Source organism: Colius striatus, chromosome 24 (genome assembly GCF_028858725.1).
Source record: "Colius striatus isolate bColStr4 chromosome 24, bColStr4.1.hap1, whole genome shotgun sequence".
Taxonomy (NCBI): domain Eukaryota; kingdom Metazoa; phylum Chordata; class Aves; order Coliiformes; family Coliidae; genus Colius; species Colius striatus.
The window spans coordinates 5,092,478-5,108,023 of NC_084782.1; the positions used below are offsets into that span (position 1 = coordinate 5,092,478).

At 61.1% G+C, this 15,546-nt stretch overlaps 1 protein-coding gene across 1 annotated transcript; it reads left to right on the forward strand.

Annotated features, from left to right (window-relative positions):
- The first annotated feature begins 2,200 nt into the window (after positions 1 to 2,200).
- Positions 2,201 to 11,135, forward strand: TINAGL1 (tubulointerstitial nephritis antigen like 1). The gene is made up of 12 exons (XM_062014595.1): positions 2,201 to 2,285; positions 2,768 to 3,090; positions 3,844 to 3,907; positions 6,089 to 6,181; positions 6,277 to 6,391; positions 7,604 to 7,727; positions 7,920 to 8,070; positions 8,258 to 8,441; positions 8,732 to 8,777; positions 9,641 to 9,764; positions 10,186 to 10,231; positions 10,330 to 11,135. The coding sequence occupies exons 2-12, from the start codon at positions 2,799 to 2,801 to the stop codon at positions 10,468 to 10,470; spliced, it is 1,380 nt and encodes a 459-aa protein (XP_061870579.1). The 5' UTR covers positions 2,201 to 2,285; positions 2,768 to 2,798; the 3' UTR covers positions 10,471 to 11,135.
- Positions 11,136 to 15,546: the final 4,411 nt, after the last annotated feature.

Here is a 15,546-nt window from a genome sequence, read left to right on the forward strand (position 1 = left end):
CCTCAGCCCGTGGGGATGGGTATCTTGGGGTGACTGTGCTTGCCCTGAGCACCCCAAGGGCCTGGCAGGTGGGGTGCAGGCTCTGGGGAGCCTGAGCCGCCCCCAGCCCTGCGCACGTCCGCTGGCGCCTGGGCTCAGGCTGCTCTGACGCCAGAGCTTTGAAGGGGGAGCCAGGACACGGCAGCACCCGGAAAGCCCCGTGTGAGGGAGCTGGGCTCTGCCCTCACAGCCCTGCACCAGCCTCCTCCCAGCTCGCTGGGGCTGGGGGGGGACACATCTCTGCAGCCGAGGGGTCTTCAACCTGCCCCAGGTCATGGCAGGAGAAGGGGGGGGACACACTTTGTTCTGTGGTGGCCAGTGCCAGGATAAGGGGTACTGGGCACAGTACCTCAGCAACCAGGAGAAGCTCCTTTGGTGCTGAGGGGAGGGAGTCCTGGCCCAGGCTGCCCAGGGAGGGTGTGGAGGCTCCTTCTCAGGAGGTTCCCAACCCCACCTGGACACGTTCCTGTGCCCCCTGAGCCAGGGGAAGCTGCTGGAGCAGGGGCTGGGGCTGCAGCAGCTCTGCAGGGCCCTGCACACCTCCACCAGTCAGGGATTCTGTGATTCTATTCAATGGGGGGCCTCACATTGCACCCCCTGGGGATGGCAGCAATGGGTGCAGCTCAGCAGAGCCCCTGCATGGCCCTGCAGCTCCGTGGGGCATCCAGGGACAACCCACAGGCAGCGGCGGTGGCGGGAGCTTGGCGTGTGCCAACCCCTGGCACCCGGCTCAGCTTCCCGCTGCCACGTGTGCCCAAGGTGCCCTGGCTGGACTTTACCCCCCTCCACCTTGGCTCCCTCACATGTGCCAGAGGCTGCCACTCCCCGGAGCGGGGCCAGGCCTGGCAGTGGGAGAGGTGCCAGCGGCAGAGGGACGCAGCGAGCTGTGACCCCAACGCCCCGTCCCACGCAGAGCACGGCTGGAGGAAGGGACAGGGGGGACACACTCACAGGCACTTGGGCTGTTGCTGCTCCCAGCTCCACACACGAGCCCTTATCAGGGGCTGGGGGCTGCAATGGGAAGGGGAAGGAGCCAGCACTGCTGGCAGCACCCTGCAGCACCCCACAGCACCCCACAGTCTCTGGCAGGGAGCTGCCTGGCAGGAGCACAATGACCCTGAGCCAGGGGTGCCCCTTTTTGCCAGTGGCTTTGCTTTGTCTAAGGGTCTTGGGGGATATGTGACTCACTGTGGATTCTTGTCAGTCCAGTCATGGGGAGCTGTACATCTGATTGGAGACAGTCAGGCTCCAGGCAGCAGCCAGTTCCTTCCTGAGGTGCTCAGCAGCCTCCAGCCCTGTGGGCTCTGCCCAAGGCCATGCTTGCAGGAAAAGGCCCTTCTGAGAGCCAGAAGAGCAGCCAGCCTGGGGTTCCAGCAGATGAGGCTCTTGCAGGACCCTTGTTTGGGCACCCAGAGCTCCCTGGGGGCTCGGGGAGCAGGCAACTCTCCTTGGGGGGATGCAGTGCCCCTTGTGTATGGGCACCTGGGGTGCAAGCACAGCCTGACCAGCCACAGCATCCTCCCTGTGGGCTGCAGGCAGGAGCCAGGAGCGCTTCAGCCTCTGTGCCCCAGCTCCCATGAAACCCCATTCCCACCTCCTTCCATCCTGGCTGCCATGAGGCATCCTTGAGGGGTCCTTTGCAGCTGGGAGATGCTCCTGGGTGGGCCAGGAGCCCTGTGGGGAGCAGCTGAAGCCCTGCAGTGAGTATTGGTGCTCCAGAGGCTGCTGGAGCCTGTGGAGCAACCAGGAGCAAACATCCCCAGGTCCTCAATGCCTGGGGGCCAGCCAAGATCCCCCTCCCCATAATCCCGAGCACCTGGCTGGCTGCTGGCAGCGGCTACACGGAGCTGACTCCAAGTGACACCGACTCAGTGCTGTGAGGGATGTCCCCGGGGGTGCTGGAAGCGGGGGGGGAGGCATGCAGCCCCCTCCCCACACCCCGCAGCAGAGACACACCCCGGGATGGAGCAGAGGGTGCCGGCGGAGCTGCTGGGACCCCCACCCCCCCCAATTTACGAGGGCACGGCCAGGGCAGCACAGCCACCCGGGGAAGCCCGGGCAGGGTTGGGGGCGGCAGCCGGCGGGAGTCCCCGGGCTCCAACCCCGCGGGCAGGGGCAGCGCAGCCCGGCCGGCTCCCGGCTGCCCCCGGCGCCTGCCCACGCCCCCCCACGCTCGGGGCGCGGCTATAAGGAGCGGCGGGGCCGGGGGAGGCGCTCGGCGCGGAGCTCGGCGGCGGGCGCGGCAGGTACGGGCAGGGGCACGGGAGGGGGTCGAGTCGGGCCCCGGGGGCTTGCCGTGGGTTCCCCGAATCAGCCCTTCCAGGGGTCTCCAGCCCCTTCCCCCCCGCTCCGACCCGCGCGGGATGAACCGGGGCCGAGGCAGCGAGGAGCAGCCGGGCTAAAGCAGCTGCCCCCGGGTGCGCCGAGGAGCCTCGTCCCGCTGGGGCTCCGCGTTTGGGGCAGGGGGTTCAGGGGTGGGTGGGCTCGGGGCCCCTCGGCCGTCTGGGGAGGGGGCGCTCGGGGGAGCGGTTGTTTTTGCTGCTTCGCGGAGTCGCATTGCTCGCAAGGGGGATTATGAAACTCTCACTCTGAGCGTCCCGGGGGAGGGTCGGGGCGAGGCAGCCCGGGGAGAGGCTCGGTGGGCAGCACCGAGGGGGTGCAGAGCTGCTCTGTGCCCACAGGACCCCCCCGGCTGCCCCTCGCCCAACTCCCTGCCCTCCCTCCGCAGCGGCTGCGGGTCTGGGCACATCCCCGGCAACATGCGGGTCCTGCTCCTCCTCTGGCTCCTGGCCGAGGCTGCCGTGGCTGCCCGGGTGCGCACCCGCCGGGAGTTGTCCCCCGGGCTGTACGAGCACGGGGTGTACGATGCCAGCGGGTCCTACTGCCAGCGAGGGGACGTCTGCTGCCACGGCCGCGACGACGCCTGCACCGTCCCCTACCACGACACCCTCTGCTACTGTGACCTCTTCTGCAACCGCACCGTGTCCGACTGCTGCCCTGACTTCTGGGAGTACTGCCTGGGCATCCCCGCCCCCTTCCCCAAAGCCGCAGGTGAGGCGGGGGTCCGTGGGCCAGCCCGGTATGCTGTGTGGTGCTGTGCCGGGTGATGGATGCAGCCCGTGTGGCATCTCAGCTCCGGCTCCCCCGCAGCTGCAGCGGCTCCCGGGAAGTGGGGGGCTGGGGCTGGGCTGACAGAAACGGGGCTGGGGGCGGCTGGTGGCCCCACAGCCCATCCTCTGTGCCTCCCTCCGGACAGGGCTGCGGGAGGGCAGAGGAGCCGTTCCAGCTCCGGTGGGTTCCCGTGGTGCAGGGCAGGGGAGTGAGGGAGCTCTGTGCCAGCTTCCCCGGTCGTGTCTGGGGCAGGCAGATGCTGACCCGGACTTAACCCTCCCGGTGGCCGGGGCGAGAGGGCAGACGGGGGCGGGAGGGGGGCGCGAGCAGCCCCCGCCGCGCAGCACAAGGCTCTCTAAGATAAAGTGCCCGCAGAGCAGAGCCAGCTCCCGGGTACAAGTGGCCCCTTTATCCCCGTCCTGTCAGGAGCCGACTCTGCTCGGCAGCCCCACGCACAGCCCCACGGTTAACCCTCCCGGCGCCGAGCCAGTCCTGCTCCCACCCTCACCCCGCGGGGCGTGAACTGGTCCCCGTTGCAGGTCTGGAGGTGCCGGGATGCAGCCAGGGACCTGCCTGCAATTAACGACCACATTTATTTGCCCTCGGTATTTACCACCTGGAGCCGTGGAGGTTCTGGCAGGACCCTTGATACAGCCACAGCCTCTCACCAGGACTCTCCCTTCTCCCATCCAGGCTGTGCCCGCGCCGGCCGCAACTACCCCGCGGGAGCCACGTACCGAGAGAACTGCAACCTGTGGTGAGTGCCCGGAGGAAAGGCAGCGAGGGGAGGTCTGTGAGCACCGGGGCTGCCCGGAGGAAAGGCATCGAGGTGGGGTCTGTAAGCACCGGGGCTGCCCGGAGGAAAGGCATCGAGGGGAGGTCTGTGAGCACCGGGGCTGCCCGGAGGAAAGGCATCGAGGGGAGGTCTGTAAGCACCGGGGCTGCCCGGAGGAAAGGCATCGAGGGGAGGTCTGTAAGCACCGGGGCTGCCCGGAGGAAAGGCATCGAGGTGGGGTCTGTGAGCACCGGGCTGCCCGGAGGAAAGGCATCGAGGTGGGATCTGTGAGCACCGGGGCTGCCCGGAGGAAAGGCATCGAGGGAGGGTCTATAAGCACCGGGGCTGCCCGGAGGAAAGGCATCGAGGGGAGGTCTGTGAGCACCGGGGCTGCCCGGAGGAAAGGCATCGAGGGAGGGTCTGTGAGCGCCGGGGCTGCCCGGAGGAAAGGCATCGAGGTGGGGCCTGTGACCACCGGGCTGCCCGGAGGAAAGGCATCGAGGTGGGGTCTGTAAGCACCGGGGCTGCCCGGAGGAAAGGCATCGAGGTGGGGTCTGTGAGCACCGGGGCTGCCCGCAGCCGTCTCGGCAGGAGCACAGGGCCCGAGCTGGGTGGTGGGGGCCGGCGCCAAAATGCTTTTGCTCTGGCATATTCGTGTTGCAGAGCCCGGGGCTCCGAGCCGCTCCCAAGTTTCAGCACATGCCGTGTGGGAGCCGCTGGCTCGGCCGGGTTAGCGCGGGGCCGGGCTGGCTGCGGGTTGCCGACGCGAGCCCGACGCCGCTTTGGCCCCGCTGGTCCCGGCTCGGCTTGCCCGTGCCTGACGGGCTGCGTCTGTCCCTGGCAGCCAGGCGGCTGTAGCCCGGCCCCGCGGCCGCTTTGGGTGCGAGCAGCCCGGTGTGCGCCGAGCGCCGGGAGCTCGCTGTTTGCATTAGCTCCCAGCGTGGGGTTTATCTGGAAGCGGCTGCGGTTGGTATTAATGGCATCCTGGAGGTGGGGGAGAGGGGAGCCCGCGGGCGCAGATCCGCCCCGCAGACGGAGCAGAGCCGCCAGGGCTGCGATGCGGCAGATAAAGGGAATCAAACGGCTCCGTCTGGGGCGCGTGTGAGGGCACGAGTGCGTGTGTGTGTGCAGGCGTGTGCGTGGGGCTGCGGGGGAATCCAGCCCGACCCCTCCTCGCGGCCCCGCTGCCGTCTGTGGGACGTGGGGGGAGGCTGTCCCCGAGCTCTGGGGACAAGTTGAGGTTTCCAAGCCGTGCAAGTTGGGTGACAGGTCCCTGCTGCTGGGAAATCATCCCTTCCCCCAGCTGCGCTGGCCTGTGGGCATTGAGGCTTCTGTGCCAAAACCTCCTTCCCCAGCCCTTGGCGCCTGGAGAGCCGCGATTGCTGCAGCGTTTCACCCCAGCCCCTGGCCCGTGGGCTCTGGGGGGGTGGCAGGGGGCAAACGCAGAGGGGGCTGCCGTGGGAATGCAGCTGGCTGCACCCCGAGGTGCTGCTGGGGATCCCCAGGGAGTTACAGGCAGCTGTGGGGTGTGATGGGGATGGGGGAGTGCTGGGGTGCAGGTGGGGTCGGGGCTGGACACGGCTCCGGCCTCACACGGCTCCTTAAAAGGGAAGAACGTGGCGGGAGCTGGGCCGAGGGCAGGAGGGAACATGCCAAGCATTGCTCACTGTGTGGGGGGAGCACAGCCCAGGGCTCCCCAGGGGGACCCCGACCCAGCACAGCCTGCTCAGCCCTCCCCATCCTGGGTTTCCCCATGGGTGCTGCAGGGCTCCTGGCTGACCCAGAGCAGCTCGCCCTGGAGCTGGGGGAGGGAGCAGCCAGCCCAGAATCCCCCTCCCTGGGCTGGTGTCCAAGTCCCACTCTGATGTCTGCAGGCCTGGCTGCTTTTCAGCTGAAATTCTGTCCCATGCTCTGTCTGCCCTCCAGGCTCGTGCAGGGACTGGGTTGGTGGGGAGGGGGACAGTCCCCGTGGCCACACAGAGGCTCCTGGCCTAGCTTCACCCTGTCCTGAGGTGCCAAGCCAAGGTGTGAGCCCCACAGCCCTTGCTGGCTGCCCACGATGGCACCAGGTCACTTGAGAGGGGCAGCACCGATTTGGGGTGACCCCAGGGCCACCATCCTCCCCCTGAGCTGACTGTCCCCTCTGATGCCATCCCCCTGCAGCACCTGCAGCCCCGGGGGGCAGTGGCAGTGCGAGGACCACGCCTGCCTGATGGATGGAGAGCTCATCGACGCTGTCAACAGGGGCAATTACGGGTAAGGACCGAGCACCAAGAGGATGGGGAAGGGGTTGCTTCACCCCTGGGTGCTTTTTGGGGCAACCCTGACCTGTGCCCCCTCCTCATGTGCAGCTGGAGAGCCACCAACTACAGCCAGTTCTGGGGCATGACGCTGGAGGAAGGGATCCGGCACCGCCTGGGCACCTTCCGACCCTCTCCCACCGTCATGAACATGAACGAGCTGCAGGTGGGTCACACGGATGCGAGGGGAAACTGAGGCACGCCGAGGCTGGAGCCTGCCAGTCCCACACAATGCCTCATCCCCACGTCCTCACAGCGTCCCCATCCCTGGGAGGGGGCTCTGGCTGCGGGGGGGAGGGGGCTGTGGTGGGTGGGTGCCCCCGGGGCAGCCCTTGTGTTTGGAGACAGCAGCTCAGCAAATTCCCCCTGACAATCCCCGGGCTGCCAGTGTTGTTTTTTCCCCCCTCTCCTCCCTCTCTTTCCCATCGGAAAGCCGTCCCTGTGGCTGCTGAGTCGGCAGAGCCGCCTGTGCCAGAGCTTTGTGAGTGGGGTGCTTCTGCCCTGACCCCCACAAACACCCAGACTGACCCCCCCGGTGAGGGTGGGCAGCAGCCGGGGGTCCCGGGGCGCTGGCAGGGAGCGAGCGCGGCACCCGGCGCACACCCACAGCTCCCACCTCTGCTGCTGGGGAGGTTTAATTTTAGAGGCACTTCCTGTGCTGGGAGATGTCGGGTGTCACGGCCACGTCCTCCCCAGGAAAGGCTGAACCCCGTGGCCTCACCGTGGCCCCCCCTGCAGCGGAAAGGCCGGGTGTGAGTCAGCGGCCGGAGGCCACAATGAGGGGCTGGAGGCAGCCGGGGCTGGGCACTTGTATCAGGGAAGCGCTGCCCCTGCTGGGACCTGAGAGCTGGCACTTGGGGCTGGTGCTGCTGGGGGTGAAGAGCACAAATTTTGGGGAAGTAGAGGGATTTGACACTTCTTCACCCCTCACTGCCACAGGGACACTGAGGGGCTGCAGCGGGGCCAGAGCTGGGCACTGAGCTGGGGAAGGGGCTGGGGAACAAGGGTGTGGGGAGGGGCTGAGGGAATGGGGGTGTTGAGGCTGGAGAAGAGGAGGCTGAGGGGAGCCAGGAGCCCTCTCTGACACTCCCTGACAGGAGGCTGCAGGGAGCTGGGGGTTGGTCTGTTCTTCCAAGTAATGAGCAGCAGGACAAGAGGAAACGGGCTTCAGTTGCCCCAGGGGAGGTTGAGGCTGGAGCTGAGGCAGAGCTGTTTCCCTGAGAGGGGTGTCAGCCCTGTGCCAGGCTGCCCAGGGAGCTGGGGCAGTGCCCAGCCCTGGAGGGACCCCAAAGCCGTGGAGCTGAGCTGCTGAGGGAGGAAGGAGTGAGGGTCCCTGTGACGTGTGACCACCCCTCACAGCTCCATTCTGCCTCCACAGATGAACATGGACTCCAATGAGGTGCTGCCCCGGCACTTTGATGCAGCTGCCAAGTGGCCTGGGATGATCCACGAGCCCCTGGACCAGGGGAACTGTGCTGGCTCCTGGGCCTTCTCCACAGCAGGTGGGATGGGGTGAGATGGGATGAGGTGGGATGGGATGGGGTGAGATGGGGTGGGATGGGATGAGGTGGGATGGGGTGGGGTGGGATGGGATGGGATGGGGTGAGATGGGATGGGATGGGGTGGCCAGTGGGGAGCAGAGCAGGCTCTGGGGGAGCAGCTGCTGGTGTCTGACCCTCTCTGCTGGCTCCCAGCCGTCGCCTCAGACCGCATCTCCATCCACTCCATGGGCCACATGACGCCCGCCCTGTCCCCGCAGAACCTCCTGTCCTGCGACACCCGCAACCAGCGCGGCTGCGGCGGCGGGCGGCTGGACGGCGCCTGGTGGTACCTGCGCCGCAGAGGGTGAGCGGGGCTGGGGGGACAGAGGCTGCCCCAGCCCTGGGGACGCAGCCAGGGGCCTGTGAGCATCCCGTCCCGAGGGCTGCTGGGGACCGAGGGCTGCCAGCCCAGGTGGGGATGGAGAGGGGTGGTGTTTGGGGATGAAGCCCGGTGGTCCATCCCCTCCTCACGCCCTCGTCCCTCTGCCCAGGGTGGTGACAGACGAGTGCTATCCCTTCAGCAGCCAGCAGCGGCAGCCGGTGGCACAGCCCTGCATGATGCACAGCCGCTCCACGGGCAGGGGCAAGCGGCAGGCCACGGCGCGGTGCCCCAACCCCCAGACCCACGCCAACGACATCTACCAGTCCACCCCTGCCTACCGCCTCTCCTCCAGCGTGAGTGGCCGTGGGCACAGCCTCTGGCACGGGCACAGCCTCTGGCACGGGCACAGCGGGAGCTGTTTGTTGTGGGGAGCAGGAGGGGGCTTGGCACGGGGCCGTTTGCCTGGGAGAGCCAAGTTTGGGAGCGAAGCTGGGGAAAAACCCCAGGGAAGCTGCTCCTCCCCCTGGCATCTCCACAGCACCCACCTGTGGGGGCTGAAACAGCCTCTGCCTGCATCCCTGGGGGGTGGGGAGGGCGCTGCTGGGGGTCCCAGCCCTGATACCACCCTGCTCTGTGCTTGCAGGAGAAGGAGATCATGAAGGAGCTGCTGGAGAATGGCCCTGTGCAAGGTAGGGAGCTGGCAGGGGTACCCCAAACCTGGGTGCTGCAATGGCCAGGGGAGTGAGGTGGGTGGGGAAAGCTGGTGCCTGAGGCTGCTGTGGGAGCCTGGACCCCCCTCCCCTGCTCTCCCTGTTAATGTTCAGCCACGTGCCCGGGCAGCACCGTGCTCTGGCCGGCCCAGGGGTGCCCGTCACGCTGCCCACACCAGCGGGCACTTGTTGCTCATTAACTCCTGAGATTTAATCTCTCTTTTGGCAGTTGGGTTTGTTTTCCTTTCGGCTTTTTTTTTTGTGTGTGTGTGTTTTTCCTTAATCCTCCTCTGAGTCTTGTCACAGCACCCAGGGGAGGGTCTGGGACTGAGGGGCTGGCACTGGGGCTGCTCAGCCTGGGGAAGGGAAGGCTGAGGGGGGATCTCACCAATGCTGATCAGTCCCTAAAGGGTGGGTGTCAGGAGGATGGGGGGGACACTTTTTTTACAGTGGTGGCCAGTGACAGGACAAGGGGTAAAGGACATAAACTGGAGCAAAACCAGTTCCCCTGGCACAGGAGGAGCAAGTCCTTTGGTGCTGAGGGGAGGGAGCCCTGGCCCAGGCTGCCCAGGGAGGGTGTGGAGGCTCCTTCTTGGGAGGTTTCTGGACACATTCCTGTGGCCTCTGAGCCAGGGGAACCTGCTGGGGCTGGAGCAGCTTTGCAGGGCCCTTCCCACCCCACCACTCGGGGACTCCATGATCTGACTTGCTGCCTTCCCTCCCCCTGGGCAATGCCCTGTGCCTGTATCCCCCAAACCTGGGGGCTGTGGACCCCTGGGAGTTTGCTGCCCCATCCCTCAGCAAAGGCTCAGCATCCCCAGCCCCTCTCCCTGTTCCCACAGCCATCCTGGAGGTGCACGAGGATTTCTTCATGTACCAGAGCGGGATCTATCGGCACACGCCGGTGGCTGAGGGGAAGGGGCCAAAGCACCAGAGACACGGCACCCACTCGGTCAAAATCACTGGGTAGGTGGGAAGGGGGGTTTGGGGGCTGTGGAGAGCTCTGCTCTGGGCAGGAGCAGCGTTTGCTGTGAGGGAGGAAAGGCGTCCCCTTCCTCCGGGCAGGGAGAGGAAGCGGCGAGGGGAGGAGGGTGCAGGGGCTGCTGCGGGGGCCAACGCTTGCCCCAGGGTGCTGGCCACGGCTGGGTGGTGCTCAGCCCCTCCGTGCAGGAAGGGTTGAGGATGAGGAGGGGAGCAGGGCTGCCTGCCCCATGGCTGTACCCTCCTCATGGCTCAGAACCCCTGCCTATGTTTTGGGAGCGGAGCAAGCAGCTCAGGCTGGGCTTTGGGGTGTGAGGGCTGGGAAAGGAGGGGGCAGATCCTACAGCAGGGCTCAGGGGGTGCCTGGGCATCCCCCCACCCTGCTCACCAGCCCGTCCTGCTGCAGGTGGGGAGAAGAGCAGCTGCCTGATGGCCAGACCCTCAAATACTGGGTGAGTGGGGTGTCAGGGGCTGGGTGGGCGTTGGTGGGGGTGAGGGGGGTGTTGAGGGGGGTCCCCCCGCGCTGAGCCGTGTCCCCCCTCCCCTGCAGACGGCGGCCAACTCGTGGGGCACAGCGTGGGGCGAGCGCGGCCGCTTCCGCATCGCCCGCGGCGTCAACGAGTGCGAGGTCGAGACCTTCGTGGTGGGCGTGTGGGGCCGGGTCAGCGTGGAGGACATGGCCCACAAGTGAGAGCAGCAGCCCCCCGACCCCAGGGACCCCCACACACCCCCTACAAGCGTCCTTGTCCCCGGCCTGGGGGGCAGAGGCGTGGGGCAGGGGCTGGGCTTGGCCGCTGGTGCCCCGGCCGTGCTGACACAGCACACGGGTGCAGCGGGGCGTGGGAAAGGGGGGGATGCTGGGCCCCAGCCCCTGGCCTGGGGGGGATTTACCCGTTAATCCCCCTGCCCTGGGCTCAGCTGTGCTGCCATGGCACATGGGGGCTCTGCAAAAGCAGCTTCACCCTCCTGCTCCCACTGCAATGGGACCCCCACACCCCAGATCTGCCCCCTCAGCTCCCCTGGAGTAGGGAAGGGGGGTTAAAATAGCCCAGCAGTGTCCAGGGGAGGCTCAGCCGTGCTCCCAGGGCTGGGAGCTGCCAGCATGGGCTCCCCACCGTCCCCCCTGCCTGTCCCTATGGTGCTATGGCCCTGCTCCCCCCCAGGCACAGGGGAAGGCTCAGCCCTGCGCTGTCCCTGTCCTGGTTGGGCCACAATTGGGGACCACACCGACACACAGCCCAGGCCCCCCCTTCCCTGCTCCCTCTTTCCCCCACTCCCCAGGGCTGGGCTTTTAAAATGGGTTTTTGTATTTATTGTTGCTTTTTATTATTTCTAAATAAAGCTGTGGAAGCCTCAGTGCTGCAGCCTCTGTGTGCCCAGCACGGGGGGCACGAGCCTGGAGCGGCCTCTGGGTGCCCAGCACGGGGGGCACGAGCCTGGAGCGGCCTCTGGGTGCCCAGCACAGGGGCACGAGCCTGGAGCGGCCTCTGGGTGCCCAGCACGGGGGGCACGAGCCTGGAGCGGCCTCTGGGTGCCCAGCACGGGGGGCACAAGCCTGGAGCGGCCTCCGGGTGCCCAGCACGGGGGGCACGAGCCTGGAGCGGCCTCTGGGTGTCCAGCACGGGGGGCACGAGCCTGGAGCGGCCTCTGGGTGCCCAGCACGGGGGGCACGAGCCTGGAGCGGCCTCTGGGTGCCCAGCACGGGGGGCACGAGCCTGGAGCTGCCTCTGGGTGTCCAGCACGGGGGGCACGAGCCTGGAGCGGCCTCTGGGTGCCCAGCATGGGGGGCACGAGCCTGGAGCTGCCTCTGCAGGCCCAGCACAGGGGGTATGGGCCCTGCTGCCCCTCCTGCCCTGGCCTGGGGAGGGGGAAGGACCGCAGGGGGCCCCAGGAAGGGCTGTGGGGTGAGATAAGGCCTCGCTCATTGTGTCCCTTCCGGCCCCACAGCCGCGGGTGCCTGCCCCAGCAGCAGCGGCCAGCGCTGGCCCCGCCACAGCCCCGGCGGCCACACGGGCCACGGGGGTCAGGGATGTGGCTGCAGCCACCCCACAGCCAGAGGTGCCACCAACAGCCCCCCCGGCCCCCACAGCCAGCAGGAGCAGGGCAGCCCCCTTGGCCCCTGCAGCCCCGTCCATGGCAGCGCCCTGCTCCGTGCCGGCTGCAGCAGGGGTGCAGGGGGGGCTGAGCCTGTCCCAGGGGTGCAGGGGGTGCTGCTGAGCCTGTCCCAGGGGTGCAGGGGGGGCTGAGCCTGTCCCAGGGGTGCAGGGGGTGCTGCTGAGCCTGTCCCAGGGGTGCAGGGGGGGCTGAGCCTGTCCCAGGGGTGCAGGGGGTGCTGCTGAGCCTGTCCCAGGGGTGCAGGGGGGACTGAGCCTGTCCCAGGGGTGCAGGGGGTGCTGCTGAGCCTGTCCCAGGGGTGCAGGGGGGGCTGAGCCTGTCCCAGGGGTGCAGGGGGTGCTGCTGAGCCTGTCCCAGGGGTGCAGGGGGGACTGAGCCTGTCCCAGGGGTGCAGGGGGTGCTGCTGAGCCTGTCCCAGGGGTGCAGGGGGGACTGAGCCTGTCCCAGGGGTGCAGGGGGTGCTGCTGAGCCTGTCCCAGGGGTGCAGGGGGGGCTGAGCCTGTCCCAGGGGTGCAGGGGGGTGCTGCTGAGCCTGTCCCAGGGGTGCAGGGGGGGCTGAGCCTGTCCCAGGGGTGCAGGGGGGTGCTGCTGAGCCTGTCCCAGGGGTGCAGGGGGGGCTGAGCCTGTCCCAGGGGTGCAGGGGGGTGCTGCTGAGCCTGTCCCAGGGGTGCAGGGGGGACTGAGCCTGTCCCAGGGGTGCAGGGGGTGCTGCTGAGCCTGTCCCAGGGGTGCAGGGGGGACTGAACCTGTCCCGGAGGTTCGGGGGTCCCTCTCGCCCCCCGCAGCGCGCATGGGCCGGGCAGGGGCGCCCCCTGCTGGACACGGGTGTGTTACAGCGGCTGCTGCAGCCGGCACCTGTGGCTGCAACCCAGCTGCACACAGAGCTGCAGTTATAGCTGTCACCTACAGAGCTGCAGTTATAGCTGTCACCTACAGCTCTCTTCACACACACAAACACACACACATACATTAGAGTCAAGGATGGTAAGGGTCTTTTCCAACCACAATGATTCGATTCTGTTCTATTCTATTCTATTCTATTCTATTCTATTCTATTCTATTCTATTCTATTCTATTCCATTCTGGTATATATCTGCACACACACACACACAGAGTGATACATATAGATATAAAAATAATATAAATGTATACCAATAAATGATAATTAGAGATATTGCATATATTAAATATATATATTTCTAGACACACACATATATATATATATATATATCTCTATATATATCTATATATATATATAGAGAGAGAGAGAGAGAGATTTATAGACAGATAGATAGATTGGACTCAAAGATCTTAAAGGTCTTTTCCTACCACAATAATTCTCCTCTACTCTCTCTCTCTCTCTCTCTCTCTCTCTCTCTATACATATACACATATATGTGTGTGTGTGTATATATATATATATATATACACACACACACACACATACACAGAGAAAATGATGTATTTGTATTTATACTTGTATTTATATATTCAGAAATTAAAATATCATCATGATCTTAAAGGTCTTTTCCTACCACAATATTCCTAGCCTATCTGATTTACACACATCATTTTATATATACATATATAAATATGTAATACATACATATGATATACATATCATTTAATATATCATTATATGTATATATACATATACATAGCCTATGTATGATATGTACATATCATTATATGTCTATATAAAATCATATGTAAAAAAAGAAATAAAAGTTAAAGAAATTTACAAGACATATATTATCTATGAGCTAAACACACACACACACACACACACACACACACACACACATTTTTATGGGTTAAAAAAAGAAACTAAACATAAAATATATTATTATAATATATAAAATATATGTACTATATATATATAAAAATTATATAAATATATATTATATAAATATAAAATATATATATAAATAGATTATATATATATAAAATATAAATAGATATAAATTTATATAATTATAAATAAATATAATATATAAATATATATTTTTATATAAATAGATATAAATATATTTATAATATATAAATGTATATAATATATACAATATCTAAATAGATAAATATATATTTATATATAAATATATATTTATATATAAAAATATATTTATATAGAGAGATAATAAATAAACAAATAAATATCTAGATATATTTTTTAATATATATATGTGAAATAAAATATAGATTTTGTTTTTAAATGAAAAAAATGTTGGTACACAAACACACATACTTGTGTTTTATACACACACACACACACACACACACACGTTATAAATTTCTTATTTATTTTTTATATGTGTGTATATATATGTGTGTGTGTGTGTGTGTGTGTGTGTGATTCACTCACATATTTTTCTATCTCTATTTGACGTGTGCAGATATATAAACACGTGTGTGCATATCAAGTACTAGATATATTTTTAAATTATTTATATATCTATTAAAAAACTATTAATATGTATATCTGTGTGTGTGTGTGTGTGTGTGTAAAAAATAAGATTGGAATGGAATGGACTAGACTAGAATAGAATTATTGTGGTTGGAATAGACCTTTAAGATCTTTGAGTCTCATCTGTCCATCTACCTATCTATTTATCTATCCACACACACACACACACACACACACACACACAACTCAAAGATCTTTTCCAACCACAATAATTCTGTCTATTCTATTCTATTCTATTCTATTCTATTCTATTCTATTCTATTCTATTCTATTCTATTCCATTCTATTCCATTCTATTCCATTATATAGATATATACACACACACACACATACAGTCATATATAAAAATAATATCTACATGTATATACTCTATATATATATATATGACTGATATATATATATATAGATAGATATATAGATATACACCCCCCCCATCTATCTATATCTATACACATTAGACATGATGATCTTAAAGGTCTTTTCCTACCACAATATTTCTATTCTATTCTATTTGTTCTCTTCTCTGTGTGTGTGTATATATATATATATATATGTTTCTCTCTCTATATAAACACACACACAAGGATATATTAATATATATATCAAAAAAAACCCATCAGTGGTGTCTGTGAGGAAGAGCATGTGTGTGTGTGTGTGTCTGTGTATACACAGAGTCTCACAGAGACACACAGAGCTGTTTATTTCTCACACACACACACACAGATGCTGCTGTTTATAAAATCTACACACCAAAGGTCATTAGCTATTAGGGGCAAGAGGTGTCCCCCCACCTCTGCTTTGACCCTCTCTCCAGGGCTGGGCTGCTCTGACTCACCAGCCAGCAATGAGAAATATTGTTGGAATGATGAACAACACTCTGGAACAAACTGTGCTGCCTTTGGCTCAATGTGAGGAAAACACTGACACGTGGTTATCACTTGGGCAGGCCTTGCACTTCCCCGCAGGATCCCTGAGTGATGGGGTGGGCAGGGCCCTGCAGAGCTGCTGCAGCCCCAGCCCTGCTAAAGCAGGTTCCCGTTAATCAGGGAGCACAGGAACCTGTCCAGATGGGTTTGGAAACCTCCAGAGAAGCCTCCACACCCTTCCCTTGCAGCCTGGGCTAGGGCTCCCCGTATTTCCTCTAACTTGACCTGAAACAAGCAACAATTAACCCCAGAGATGTACCCT